Consider the following 15,628-nt stretch of genomic DNA (forward strand, 5'->3'; position numbering starts at 1 on the left):
GTCAGACTGGGCAGCATCACCTCATCCCCCATCACACTGAACACTGGTGCTCCACAGGGGTGTGTACTGAGCCCTCTCCTGTACTCACTCTACACCTACGACTGCACAGCCACTAACAACTCCAACATCATTGTGAAGTTTGCGGACGACACTACAGTGGTGGGTCTTATCACCAACGGTGATGAGACGGCTTACAGGGAGGAGGTCAGCGCCCTGACCCACTGGTGTCAAGACAACCATCTCACCCTCAACGTCGCAAAGACAAAGGAGTTGATAGTGGACTTCTGGAGGTGCAGAGAAGTACACACCCCCATCACCATCAACGGCGCTGCTGTGGAGAGAGTGAGCAGCTTCCGGTTCCTTGGTGTACATCTGGCTGAGGATCTTACGTGGTCAGTACACACAAACAAAACAGTGAAGAAGGCGCAGCAGCGCCTCTTCTTTCTCAGGAGACTGAAAAGATTCGGCATGAGCCCCCGCATCCTCAGGACCTTCTATCGCTGTGCCATTGAGAGCATCCTCACTGGATGCATCACCACCTGGTATGGCAACAGCACCGCCTACAACTGCAAAGCTCTCCAGCGAGTAGTGCGGTGCTCTGAACGGATAATTGGAGGTGAGCTTCCCTCCCTCCAAGACATCTACAGGAAGCGGTGCCTGAGGAAAGCGGGGAGGATCATCAAGGACTCCAGTCACCCCAGCCATAAACTGTTCAGACTGCTTCCATCAGGAAGGAGGTTCTGCAGCATCCGGTCCCGTACCAGCAGACTGAGAGACAGCTTCTTCCATCAGGCCATCAGACTGCTGAACACGTCATAGGCACCTCAGCTTCACTACTGGAACTTCAACATTATGCACTCCACACTGTATATAAATGCCACTTGTTTTGCACATATTCAACTCTGTATATTTTATATATTTTATTATTATTATTATTATTTTATTTTTTTACTATTTAATTTGTAAAAATGTGTATACACACACACACACACACACACACACACACACACACACACACACACACACACACACACACACACACACACGTAGGAAAATATTTAGTATACACATCCAGAAATGCATACACTATTATATATTGTACATATATTTATTAGTTTCAGGTTGGCCATTCTTGTATCTTGCTCGTTTGTGTTGTTGTGTTTGCACATCTCTGTTGCTTGTGGGGCTCGCACACAAGAATTTCACTCGCATGTGCTGTGCCAGTGTGCCTGCACATGTGATGTGACAATAAAAAGTGATTTGATTTGATTTGATTTGATGGAATGGGAGTTTCCCACCTTTGATGTGCAGCTCACAAATCTAAAGCAACTGTGTGATGCCATCATGAGGAATGTTTCATTGCCTTGTTGAACCTGTGCCAGGAATTAGGGTAGTTGTGAATTCAAAAGGGTGTCCAACCTGGTATTAGGTCTACCTAATGAATTGGCTGTGAGTGTATATTTTTAACTTCAGAGGACTCAACTTTGCTTGTCTTATTTGTAAGAATAAATTCTAGCTAGAGTTTGATTTTCCTCTGACTTACTGTACTTCCATAGACAGCTACTATGAAAAGTCCACAGCTATTACTTTGCAATCCAGTCCAAAAACTGTGCTTTCCTGATGAGTTAGCACACGTAACTAAGACCTGGGGCATCAAGCTTCTCTGGAAATTCCTTTGAGCTCTTGACCATTACAGTGTTAATATTCTCAGAGCAGAGAAAGAAATGTGGCTGAGGTTGCCTTTTAAGAGATAATGAAATGCCCCAAACTCAAATTTCAGTTAACATTTTGGTAAATTATACATTTAAATGCTTTTGGAATGTCTCTCCTTGTTTTTAAATGTGCATACCTGTCTATTAAAAGTCTTACCAATCAGAAGATATTATTTCTTTTATTTTTCTTCTTTGAAACATCATCTGGATATTTTAGCTGCACAAAGCAGAAGCAGGAAGACCTTCCGGTTTGATTTTAGTGATTAGAAACAGTCCCATAGGACCCCTGAAGAACACAACTATAAAAGCTTGAAGCTCTGCTCTCAAGTGGGAGGTATTCTGCAACAGTTTCAACAATCTTTTCCTCAGTAGTTTAGATAATACCACAGTCAGGGTACATGAACCTCATAATCTTATCCATCTGTTTGTTTAAACTGCTTCAGTGATGTCAGATGACCAGCAGTGAATATCATCAGCCATCACGAGGTTTAAATGTAAGAGATCAGTTTTAGTGCTAAAAATAATCAATCAAAATTCAGAGTTTGAATGCGCTAGTCAGTTGCGGCCTTTCTCTGCAGAGTATGTTTTCTCTTCTCACAGTTCAAAGCCAGTTAGCTTAATGAGTGATTCTAAACCGACCTTGGGCATGAGCCTGCGTGGCTGTCTTGCCCAGTGGCAGCTGGGATATGTTCCAGGCCGACATGACTTTCAAGGATAAAGTAGGTTTAGCTAATGGATGGCTGCATTTCTTTGATCAGGGCACTTAGTTACTGTAATGAGCTTCTGAATGACTTAGAATAACCTAATTGACATAAAGTAACTTAAGTAGTAAACATACAGAAGTGCACTTAGCCCACTTAATCAGTTTAACATCTGGGAAATTTACTAGTTGTATTTACTGGTTGTAAAGGGAAGCTGCTATTCTGCAAAATTCCTACTGATATGTGATGCAAAGACATTTGATTCTCCAGACTCTGGTTCATGATCAGCTGATTGAGAGTCAGGATCTGGTTTCAAACTCCAGCAAGAAGATGCTTACACACAGACTGTGTATGGCATCTCCTGTAATGAAGCAAAAGTGTCAAAAGTAACACAAGAGAAGATCATCTCATCCTGCACACTTTATGAAACACAAAACGGGATGATGTGGCACTCTACAGGTTTCTAAGGGATATTTTGGTCAACCTGTAGAAATACCAGAAGTTTGGATAATCCAAAGTAGCAGAAAACCCCCCACACAGAATAATCACAGACAATAAAATAATTGATCTGAAGGCAGCCTCATCCACCTCAACCCAATAATGCTTCCACCGGTCCTCCTCCATCTTCCCTATATGGAACCTCAGCACACCTGTTCCTAGCCAATCCGGACACAGTGTGACACATAGCCCCTCCCACTGCAGCTGATGGCGTTACCATGGGTTACAGGGTGGTGGCCAGCTCCATCTCTCCCTCTTGTAAGGAGACTTTCTTCCCCTTCTTCTCAGGATTCAGCAGAATACACTGCAGCAGCACACAAAGATACTGAAACAGAACAAAACACAGCCCAACAGGTTTGATCAGGGTGCCTGTTCCTGCTTGTTTCCATCAGTAACTCATTTCCACTCATTTCCCACTTCCAACTGAAATTACCTTTTGTACTTATTGTAAGCATTTTTATTTTCTTATTTTGAAAAGGAAAAAGGTCTTCAGTAAGCAGAAGGCTCCTTTAAGTATCTGAATTGTCTGATCTTATTTATGTTCATATACTGATACGAAGGGGATTTCCTTCGAGTGGTGGGGTCCCCTCCTGATCCCACCCACTGATATTGGTCTAGAGTATTGTTAGGCTTACAATGCCCCAAACTCCCAAATAAAAACACAGACAGAATCAGAGGTGGAATGTAACTTATTAAAGTACGTTACTAAAGTAAAGTTTTAATGTACTTGTGTTTTATTGAAGTATTTCCTTGTTAAAACTTATCATTTTATTTAAATAGGATTACGAGATTAACGTCTCAGAGACATCAATGGGTTGTTGTGTATGATTCTGCTGATAAGCAAAGAATAACGTTCAGTGACCGAAAAGCACAATTTTGCTTACTTCAATCTACAATTCATTAAAAAACAACAACAAAAGACCTCTATTACATCAGTGTCTGTGCCTCTTCAGTGTAAGATATCAACCTGGCTGCTAGGCTAACATTTTAATGGTATTTGTACAGTAGATGAAAATTTTTAAAAAATGAATTCTCTTCACATAACCCTTGTAACTTCCTTCTACTGGAATAATATTTTCCACTGGAATAATATTTTCCTGTGTAAGTTGCAGAAGTTCTGTTGTAGCAGAAAAACAATGAGTGTTGAACTTTATGGAGACATTTTGAATGATTCCATAGACACAGAGTCAACCAGTCCCCCCAGACCTTCCAGCTTCTCTGATTTCATTTGGACTTTTCTAAACCTACTTCATTACACTGATGCTGGAAACCATGTCATTTGTAGAGAAAACTATGCAAAATCAGGCAGCAGATTCTTCGCCTGTGCTTTTCTTTTTATGATAAATTAGCACCAGCTCAGTGATGACCCATGCTCAGTGATTTGGGTTTCCTGAAAAGTCTAGGTTTCCATTCCTCCCCCATAGTATCAAACTGGCTGCCCTCAAAACTGACAAAGTGCTGTGTAAATTGAACTGAACAGGGCTAATAATCTAATCCAATAAGTATGTTTTGGTTGGAGCAGCCGATTCCAGAATCCACTCGTACTGCTGATCTCCCTGCTTGTCCTACATTTGTTACTGGATGCCAGAGCCGTGCCCTTCCTGTCCAGAGACCAGACTCTCCCTGTGCCTCTTCCAACTGTTTATCGGGCACCCCGCCAACTTTCCCTTCTAATTATCTAACGCTGCCCCCCCACCCCCCGCCCCTTGCTCTGCTCTCAGCAGGGGACTTTTTTTTTTTAGTGTAAAGACAGTTCAGGATAAAGGCAGGAGGTGTACAGGTGTCAGGGCACACTCTTGGCCTTCAGGTGTGGCTGTACCCCAGGCATGTTCACCTTTCAGAAGCCACTGCTGGCATTCAGAAATCAGACTTTGCCATCTTCCTGCAGGAATGACCACCCGCCCACACACACACACACACACTGCAGCCCTCTGGGAGAGGGAATAGTAGCAGGAAAGCCATTTGCTGCCCACCACGTTGTTATGGAAACTGCGCGGACACGGACTCTTGTGCAGGAGAGCTTTTGTCTGTCATGCTTGAAGTCAGGAATCAACAATGTGTTATTAGAATCAGCTGTTACAGCCTGGTCTTATTGATCACCATGCAACACTGATTTATTTATACCTCAAACACATCTGTTCTCTGTAAGGCTCATCTGCAAATGTTCTTTATAACCCTTCACTTAACCTCTAGCAACACATATAAAGGTCATATATATAAATCTGCACAGGCTACCTGACTGTTTTTCATGTGACTTCACTTGGTGAGTTAAGTATGATATTTTTAAACCACACAATGTCCCGGTGTTGAGCTAAGCCACACTTTATAAACCACACTTTAGTCATGCGCTTGCGTTATCTATAATTACATTTATGACTCTTTGTAGTGTTAAAGCGTTTGTTGCTGTGTTGGTCGGGAGAAAGAAAGGTCTTTATGAAAGAAAAGTTATTACTTTTATGTATTGTTTTCCAATGTCCACAAACAGCATTACAAGGCTACTTATAGGTAAGTAATTACTGTACATACTGACATCTAATATTTAACCATGGGAGTTCTACGTATGGCAAGTACCCTATGCTAACCCCCACCCTGTGTTTTGGAAGAAAATACTAAATAACTTTTTTTTTGGAAGAAATTTAAACTGCTTGTTTATTTGTTTGTTAGAGTCATCACCAAAAACCTCAGAAAACAATTTTCAAGACAGCACAGCGTTAGGGGATTAAACCTCAGAGGATTAACCCCTTAAGTGCTGATTTGGAATTGGACTACCCAATGTGAGGCAAAGGACATTGGGCACAAGAATCCTGCATTCATTTTAGTCATTGTAGTGGTAGGTGGCCCCCGACAAATACCCAGAACAATGGGCTTTCAGGAGAACCAGGTTACATACTAATACATACTGACGATGATTTAAACCAAAGGTTTTACATTTGATTTCACTCCTTAGACCTGTTGATACTGACAGCTGCTACTTTTTCAGTACAGAGATATGCTGAGTTTTGAGCTAATAGCTCTTTGGGAATCACCTTGTTGGTGCAGAACTTTTTGTGCCAGTGTTTTCTTTGGCATTTTTCCTACATTCAGATGAAGAAATAGGAACAAAGTAGGTTTTTTTTATGACAAGTTGTTAGTAACAAAGTATTTAAAAATGCAATTTAAACTTGGTTCTTTGCTGAGTTGTCTGTGATGTGTAGACACTGGTTCATCTATTAAGAATGATTCAATATTTTTCAGTGCTTCAGTGATTCAGAAGTCTGAAAATGGTCAAGTACGAGGACTGGACTGAAAAGGAGTGGAAAAATAGACAATGTCTAAAGAAGTACTTTGGAAGAACTTCAGAAATCATGGCTCTATCTATCTATCTATCTATCTATCTATCTGTCTGTCTGTCTGTCTGTCCGTCCGTCCGTCCGTCCGTCCGTCCGTCCGTCCGTCTATCAGTATTAAGCTTTTAGTACAGTGTAGCTGCAGATTGATCATAAAAAAATGCAGTAAGCGAACCAGGCTGTCAGTCTCATGCATCAAATGAATGTGGTAAAAGACAATCTGAAAACATGCTGAGTATGGAAAGTTTAACACAAAGTTTTGCACTGCAGATTTTGCAGGGGTAATAATCGATATAATAATATTGGGGTTATTGTAGGTGCAGCATTTTCTTACAAATGTGACCGTGTCTCTGGCATTGGGTTTGATACCAAAACATGCCAACTGGAAGAAAATCATGTTATGATCATTTCCAGGCAGAGTGGTGCGAAGAGTAAAACTTAAATCCAAGCGGAAAAGACAGCAGGAACTGTTATTTTGATTTCCTCTAGTTTAAGTTTCTTCAACACAGGACACTGATGATACCTTAAGACACCTTTTGCAAAACTATGCACAATACTTCAACTATGGTTCTCTACAACTCTGCATCGTATTTATCTGTTTAGCTGTTGGGATATTTGAGCTTCCAACAGAGAATTAGCTATGTGCAGTTTGAATAAAACATTACAGGCCAGTTTTATAGAACAATAATATCATCCCTTTCTAACAGATTAACCTTAGTGAAGGATGTGTAACTTATATCTAATGGCTTAATATAGGTTTGATAAAGTATTTTCTTTTTTTCATCACATTATGAAATTTCAACCAACAGCTGAATCACAAGGCTGAAGTTGTGGCAGAGCTGAGAAAGCCATCATTACCCTTGCGTTAAAGGTGAGAAATTGGTAGTTTCGAAACAAAACGTGGAATTCTATCTTTTCTTAACTGAAATTGTATTCCTCTATATGGTTCTGGTTAGTTTTGAAGGGGTGGGTCTTACATGGAAAATATGATGTCACACACTCTACGTACATTACGTTGCTTGGGGCTGCCATATGTCCTGTAGGAAGTGGTAAAAGTAAAAGAAACAGATAAAAGACAAACTAAATAAATAATAACAGCTCAAATCATTTAAGTAACTTGTAATACAAGGGAGAGAGCGTCCACATGTCCCCACTTCCTTTCCCCTTAAGTGGCTGAACTTTATGATTTGACTACAAATCAAATGGAAGCTGGAGTTGAAACTTGAGCAAGTGCTGGACACACCTGAGGGGTGTGTGTGTGTGTGTGTGTGTGTGTGTGTGTGTGTGTGTGTTGGAGCCCGGGGTGTGGTGCTGAAGGGACAGCTATCCTCATTGTTGGACTGGGTGTGACTTTGAGGAACTCTCCATGGTGCTGGGCCACTCTTGACCTCAAACATCCGACAGAGACGCCCTGCAGAGACATTTAAAGACTGCACGCCACACTTTAATTATTACATTACACAGCTCTCTGGCGGGCAGGACAGCTGCGAGGACACTGTCTCCGGGTTAAATAGAGCTACAGCGAACAAGTCTTCAGTTTGGACAAGTGAGAGCGCAATATTTCCGGACATTCAGCTGTGATGCGCTCCCGATAGTGCCAGTCTGGACGGTTTCATTCGGGCTACAGGTAATCCCTCATTGGGAAACATCCTCCTCCTCCACCCTATAGGATCTCTTTGTGACAAAGCCAGACTTTAGGTCTCTCCCTCATATGCTGATTTATAACTCAAACAGCTGTGGGCAAGGAGCTAATTTAGACTCATGAGTAAGCAAATCAGAATTGTTGCTGATCTGTGGCGGAATCACTGACAAGCAATATAGCAGAAGGCTGTCTCACATCTTTCCCTAATATCAGATATTACGTGGATTCATTTTGCACTTCTCTCTCCACCGTGAGAGTGTGTGTGTATCTTTTTTTTCTCGAGCAGCATTAGCTTTACTGATTTTTTCCAGCTTTGGTCACAGTGCGACCACCTGCGATTGAAAACCGGCAAAGGCGGTGGCTGTCCAAGCGCACAGCGCTGAGGGAAGGGGAAAAAACCGGACAACACAACAAGCTGAGACTCCGAGCATCTGTGCAGCTACACACCGCTAAACCCAATCACAACCAACCGCCTGGAAGGGATGTCGACCGCCGGGGAAATGCCAGCTTTCTTTCAGAGGATGGGCTCCGAGAGCCCGGCCAGGCCCAGGCAGAAATTCTGTGGCGTGTTCTGTCCAGTGGAAGGTTCCTCGGACAGCAAGACGCTGGACTTTGATGCACTCTCGGCGTGCAGGGGCAGGAGTGACGGGCGAGTCATTGACCGACAGACCGACATCTCCCAGCCGAGGAAGGTAGAGATAAGGGAGAGCACAGGGAAAGAGGCTCTGCAGAATCTCGATGATAAACGGGTAATTTTCTCCGATTTTGCATGCCGATTGTGTATATTTTACACCTCTCCTTCCCAGTCTTCCTCCTTTTGTCTTTCTTTCTCTACATTTATCATTCCAGCTCTCATTTATTTCATCCAACATTCAGCTTTTTGCACACACCCGCGCCATTTTTCATCTACAATCGCATCAGTCACAGAGCCTTTGCCACTCAGCAGAGTTTGTTTAAGCATACACATCCAGTTTATGCCAGACAACTTGCCATGACTACATTTCCCAGAAAGCACTATGATGTAACAGAGTCGCTGGCCCTCAGTTAGAGGGCCCACCATGCAGAAATGCCAGAGGGAGTGGCTCTGTTAGTCAGAGTCCTTAACAGCACAGTGCAGCTGGCTGTTGGTGAAGGAAACACTGTTAACAGGTCTGCACGAGAAAGAAAAAATAAACATATGTGTCATCTACCATGGCATGATTTAAATAGGAGGCACACCTTTGTGAACACATCAGCCTGGTTGCTTTTGCAAGGTGATGCAGGGTTGGACCATTGCAGCATTACTGCCCTTGAGATCTCTCGTTCTTTTAACAGCAGAACTGAGTTGATGGACAGGCTCAACCTGACCTGCATGACTTGCAGGAAAATCTATCACGTCTTTTACTGCTGCTCCAAGCAGTTATTCAGGTTTTAGTGATTGGTGGTCAACCCACATCTGTACTTCCTTTACTTAATACTCAAGCACTCAGGATGCTGTTAAAAGCTTTGGGCGTTGGTGTTGAGCCCTTTTATCATGTTACATATTGATCGGAAGCATTCGCCACATAACCCACTCCCTACTCTCTTCCATCTCTTCAAGTCATATATGATTAGTTAGTTGCTCTTCACTTTTCTGATGTGAGAGCTTACTTCACAAACACAGACTTCACAGACTTAATTGATGTGATCTTCAATATCAGTGATGTCATTATTACAGGAGATGCATTTCAGCGTTGCGTTCTTCAAAAGCAAGCTGACATTTTAGGACTGTGGTGGATAAAATGCGACACAACAGCGCTGCAGTGCATGTTTACTCAGCTATTGTGTGTAAATGTGGGTTCGCTGCACTCGCAATTTCTAGTTTTACTTCTGCTCCACTCAATTTCAGAGGCACACACTGCACTTTGTAACCCACACCATTTATTGTACACTTATTGTAAAGTAAGCTTTACAGACTTAATTAATAACACGTTAAGATAAAACTCTATTGAATTCATGTAAATGTACATGATTTTTTAGCACTGATTTCCAGCTCCATGTTTGAATCCATGGACTCTACTAGAGTAGGTTTGCACAAGTCACAATTTAGAATAATCCTTCTCTATCTCATATTAAACCTTTGTGCAGATCCTCTGTCTGAAACAAGGCATGTAACTCCCTTTAGCCTCCTTTTAAACCAGCATTCCTCTGATTGGCGATCAGTGGTAAACAGAAGGTTTGAAAAGCAGGTAGGTGGAGCTGTTTGCCTAAGATCACCATATTTTGGATAACAACTCTCTATGATGTCATACGGAGCCAAGAGCATAAAAAACTGTCTGAAACATGTTGTTAGAGCAGTCTGAAGCCTGAGCTTTTGTCTCATGGGGATTACATGTACTTACATAACATGTAAACTCATTATGTTAAACTTTGGCCCTCTTTAATATGGCTATTCAAATTAAGAAAATAAGAAAAACTGAGTTTGTGACTGAATTGACAACTTTTACTGTGGTTTTACAGACATTTATATAACAAATGAACTTTAGATAGCAATTTCTTGCCTTAAGGACTTTGTTTGCAGTTGTTTTTTAATGCACCTTGGGCAATCTGATTACATGCGGATGGCTAAGAGGCATCACTGTTTACAACTGTTTATCACATGTCTCCAAGGCTTCTGTACATATTTCACAACCGGCTTCGTCACTTCCACTGGAAGGTTAAAGGACACTGTCCCTTTTCTCTCCCTTGCACATTAAGAAAACAAAGTAATGGTTATAGCAGCTGTTGAGACTGGCAGGAAAATGTCATCCGTGTCCATGGCATTAAAAAAAAGAAACACCACATGCTGCACTAATGACATATTTTCCTGTTACATCCTTGTCAGGGACACATCAAGACAAAAGCATTACAGACTACTTTGGTAAGTCCTGTGGCTGATCAGCTGCACATCATGATGTGAATCTACTGTTCCACAAAGAATCCTTATGCCTAGCGGAAGACCGTGGAGGCCATGCTTTAAGCGTATACACCAAATTTGGACCCTAACATTTGGATGTCACAGCAGAAGTCGAGGCTTATCAGTCAAGGCAACATTTTTTAATCTTCCATTGTTTAATTTTAGTAAGCCAAACTGTAGCTTTACCTTCCAGTTCTTAGCTGGCAGAAGCAGCGTGGTCTTCTGCTTTAAAGTTTGATGCGTTCTTCTCAGATCTCTGATTTTTTTTCTGTTTTTGGACTATTCTCTGTAAACCCTGGAGATGGGTTTGTGGGAGTGAGCAGTTTTCTTAATGCCGATACCATCCTGTCTGGCACCAACAATCAAAGTCACAAAGTCACTTAAATCACCTTTCTTTCTCATCCTGATGCTCGGTTTGAACTTCAGCAGGTCATCTTGACCATGTCAACATGCCTCAGTGGGTTGACTTGCTGCCATGTAATCAGCTGATTATATATTTGAGTGAACAAGCAACCGAACAGGTTTACCTAATAAAGTGTCTAATGAGTGTATATTTGCTGCTGTCTACTAATAATCTTATTTCCCAGAATGCATTTTAAAATCAGGTGTAAACACAGACATAAAAACTACAAACGGTTTTCAAACTTTGGTCTTAAAGGAACTGTGTCAGTTCAAATACATATTTTTTCTATTTATAAATAAGCACAAAACAAAATTTAGCGGAGAGCCTCTGAGTACAAAATATATCTGGTTAAGCTCAATTGACTACTTTTGGTAATCTTACACTGCTTTAACCTGTTATAGATAAATAATAAAGTTAACTGTGTACTGAGGAAGAACATTTTAAAAATGAAAGCAGAGTTTATCACATTTCTTTTACTATGAAGTGAAGTCTTCTCGATCGGTCTTTGATTAAAAATAAAAATGCAAACACTAAGTAAATCTCGAACAATGTCGGACTATTTTGTCTGTCAGCATTTGCCAAACACACAAAAGGCCAAATTTCCATTCCCGTGATTCCAGGTTTACCCATTTCTCAAATAGTGCTGTAATCCCAACTTGTATTGAGAACCATTCAAGTTGATCAGATCTGGAAACAGGTGAAATCACGTCACCCTGCCTGAGCCTGAGCTCTTGCTCGCTCTAATAACACCCCCACCTTCAGACACACAGCAGATAATATGAGGTAAGATGGCTGCTGGCTGTTTCTTCATTTGTTCCTTCGGTGGATGTTTGCAGGCTGCACTCCCTGCTTGCCTGCCTTCCCTAATCCGGCGAAAGCAATTGATGGCATTAGTGTGCTTCTCTGCTGTCAATGGAGCAGGGCGAGGCTCTGCGCATGCTCCGTGGGGTTCTTTTATTGGGAAGAGGCTCTCGAGCGGTCCCTCCCTCCCCTCTTGTCTGACTCCGTCTGGGAAGGAACGGTTTGGTGCATCGGCGGAGACCGGGAGGCTGCCAGGATCCGGAGTTGAGCGATAGTTTGATTCTTCACGTCTGTGGCCTCCTGCAGATCACCCGTGTCTGTGTAGTCTTCCCCCCTATTTATCTTCATCACCATCATCCTCACTACAGCCCGGCAGCCAGCGGTAATCCGTCCCGTTTGCATTTCTAGCGGTCTGCGGCGCACACGAAACACCGGTGAAGATGTCTGGCTACCAAGGCAAAAAGAACATTCCCCGCATCACAGTGAGTGCTCGGGTGTTTTCACGTTTGGAGTGGCAGTGAGTGGGTCCAGCCTGGCTGGTGTGGGCCTGCGGGGTGTGTTTGCAGGATGTCACCGGGGCGGCATGGTCCCTGCGCCGCTGCGCTCCTCGACGATCCAGGGCAATGGCGCAAGAGTTGATCTCCTAAAAGAAATTCCAAAATAAAATAAAAGCGTTTTGTAGATGGTTTTCTGTTTCGCTGTGAGATCGAAAGCACACGAGGGTCGAGAAATCAGTGAGGCCAGCGATAGTATGGTGAGGCTGAAATTTTCGTGTTTTTATTTATTTATTTATTTTTTTGCAGCATCTTTGCGACAAGTGCTTATGTCCGGATAAACCCGAGCTCTCGCTTTACATTAGAGTATCCATTGTTTGTGCACATTCACGCCACCCCTGCATTTCTTCTTCCGTGCCATGCATGACAGTTGAGATTTCACGCCGGTGGTCTTTGTTAGACTGTGTCTGGTGGCCGGGTATCACTGCACACCAACTGGTGGAGCAAATGCTTCCCTGCATCCGCTCCACGGCTCAGTACCCGGCTGTTTCTTTTAACCTTAGCGTCTTTTCCTTTTTTAAAGCCATCCTTGATATATATATATATATCTATCTATACATATATCTCTCTATATTTAGAGATATATATATATAGCCGTTTAGAAGGCACAAAAGGCTTTAAGATACATTCAGTGTGTCATTGTGGAGCAGATTATTTCCCCGAATTCATAGCGAAGCTGCAGGGATGTGGTGCTTCAATGGAAAGTGGAGAATAGGGAGGGGATGGGAGGGGAGCCAGGGAAGGGAGGGGACAGTGGGTCCTATTTCCTTCCATGCCTGTCTTTCAGCTGTGTAATGAAGGGAAGATGCATATAGGCAGAGCTGATCAGGGAGGAGGTCACTGCCTTTTCATCCTGATGTCAATGAGCTGAAACAATGGTGAAGAGTGACCCAGAAGAGCCTGTTTGAAAGCCATACAGATGGATCTGCACCTTCTAATTGTGGACTTACTAAACAAAGCATTCAAGCAGCAGGATATGAAGCATCATTATCCTGTTATCTAGCAGGCCCACGCTCCCCAAAGGTTTCACCAAGCTAGGAAAACCTCTTCAGTCTGAGGAGATCATAGCACAAGCATGATTATGGTCACGGGTTGTCTCTGAGATATGTGCTGATTAGTAGATTATAAGAATTGTTTTATTCAATAAAGTTTTCTTTTGATCAGCTAATCGATTGATTGGAGCTTTCTCTGCCAGAGTTATTTCAGAGCCACGGCCTGACCCACATTATGCAGAGCTGTTAGCCTTTTGTGTCATGGTAGCCAAAGCAAACTGTAATTGGAGTGTCTAAGTGGTTGACTGTTCATGTAGCTCTCATCAACTTCAGATTTAACTGAAATAATAGTTCTTTAAAAGAGACACACGTCTCTATGTACGTACACTGAAGCAGATCCACATCATGGAAAGATTGATGCTTAATATATATTTCTAGCAATAATATGAAAAATTCTCCTCTGTGTTAATATCATGCATCACTTGGTGATAACTGGCAACCTCTCACGTGAATAATTTTCCTCAGTTCTCTCTCTTAACTGCTTGAGACACAGCAGATGGATGGTGGAAAGATCAGAGGATTAGTGGGTGTTGTAGTCAGACCTAACTGGATAGACTGTCTATTCTTAAACAGAGCATGAAAGACATAAGAAATGAGTCAGAGTCAGAGGGGATCTCTTGAAGATCTAGCAGAGGGATCAGAGGAGAATGTGAGGAAGATGTTACTGGAACTGTAAACTGTAGATGCTGGAAAGTAGCATTCTGGTTGGTTCCCGTGGACCTGAAAAGGCATTATTAGGAGGCATGGATGACCTTATTAAACCAAAAAGACACTCAAGAGGAAATGAAGGTTACACTGAATTAAAAGTAAACAGCAAATGCTGAAGTAGATGCAAATGAGCCCCTTGCCTTCCGCACCTTTCTTCATAGACCACTCAAATCAGTATGAATTACATATTTTACTGAATTTGAATATTTTCATTGAACTGGGTGGAGCACTGGGCTCCATAGAACAGTTTAGCCAGATGGACATGGGTCAGCTGCACAGACAGGGACAGACTTAGGGCGGCTCTCATCAAATATGAATGAACCTCTGCAAGTTCACCACCTGGACTTGGTGCTTCTGTGTGACTTCAGAACCAGATTCATACAACAAGATCATTGAAACTGAACAACTAGCCAAGCAGGGCTGACACTGTTTATTTTTTAAAATGTTATTAGCCATTAAATATGAATTTTGGAGTCTACAACATATCATCCACTCCTTCAATTTCTGATGGGTTTAAGCAGAGATGCTCAGACCACCTCTCCCAAGCACCGGCTCTAGCTTTACTAAAGCATTGCCAAGCCACCTGAGAGAGATGATATCTCCAGTGTGTCCTGGGTCTGCCCTGATCTGGGATCTCTTACCAGTTGGACATGCCCACAAAACCTCACCTAGGAGGCACCCAGGAGTCTTTAAGATGCCCGAACCGCCTCAAATTTAAAGACGTTCTATCACTTTCTACAACTAGTATTGTCGCAGTTGACAGTTTTGGTGGTGAAACAGTTAAATATTTAGTCCGTCAACAAGTTGTGTCATTTATTAGGAATGTGATCAATTTATAAAGTTCAAATGTGCTGATTCTGCAGTCTGTTCTGTTTTGTGTCACTGTGGACAGACTATATTTGGCCTTTAAACTGGTGCTTGAGCAGAACCTTTAATAGATGCTTATCACTCTTCATGCTGGCATTCGAAAGATTAAACCCAGAGTCGATCCATCAGAAAACAAATGAACAGATTCAAAAAGAATCCCTGAAAAGAAAACCGGAGTAATGTTTGCACTTGAGATGCTGCAAGTGGAAAAATATTTTCTCATTTTTGCTTGATGAAAACATAACTGATTAGTAAGCAGAAAAAATGGTTCAATCAGTTACATTTCCTTTGATGCATTTATTGATTGATTGACTCTTTCAGCTCTAGAATGAGGGTGAGTTATTTCAGTGAAGGCTATAAATACAGATAAAAGTAAATCAAGAACAAGAAGGCTGTTTAAATGCAGCTCCAGTGAATGAGGTAAAAATAGAGCGAGGCTATTATAAGACT

At 42.1% G+C, this 15,628-nt stretch overlaps 1 protein-coding gene across 2 annotated transcripts in view; it reads left to right on the plus strand.

The window, feature by feature from the left end:
- The first annotated feature begins 8,080 nt into the window (after positions 1-8,080).
- The window catches only part of dpysl2b (dihydropyrimidinase like 2b), a 29,385-nt gene continuing 21,837 nt past the window's right edge, over positions 8,081-15,628 (plus strand). Inside the window, exon 1 of one of the 2 annotated variants that reach the window (XM_086300234.1) lies at positions 8,081-8,628. In XM_086300234.1, coding sequence (XP_086156360.1) covers positions 8,362-8,628 — 267 coding nt within the window. In that variant the 5' untranslated portion in view covers positions 8,081-8,361. Of the gene's footprint in view, positions 8,629-12,123; positions 12,480-15,628 lie in introns of those variants that run through there. The other variant, XM_086300235.1, reaches the window with a different exon arrangement.

The sequence above is a fragment of the Aulonocara sp. 'chitande type north' Nkhata Bay genome, linkage group LG7 (assembly GCF_057382095.1).
Source record: "Aulonocara sp. 'chitande type north' Nkhata Bay isolate Kocher_YH1m ecotype deep benthic linkage group LG7, A_spYH_male_GT1.1, whole genome shotgun sequence".
Taxonomy (NCBI): domain Eukaryota; kingdom Metazoa; phylum Chordata; class Actinopteri; order Cichliformes; family Cichlidae; genus Aulonocara; species Aulonocara sp. 'chitande type north' Nkhata Bay.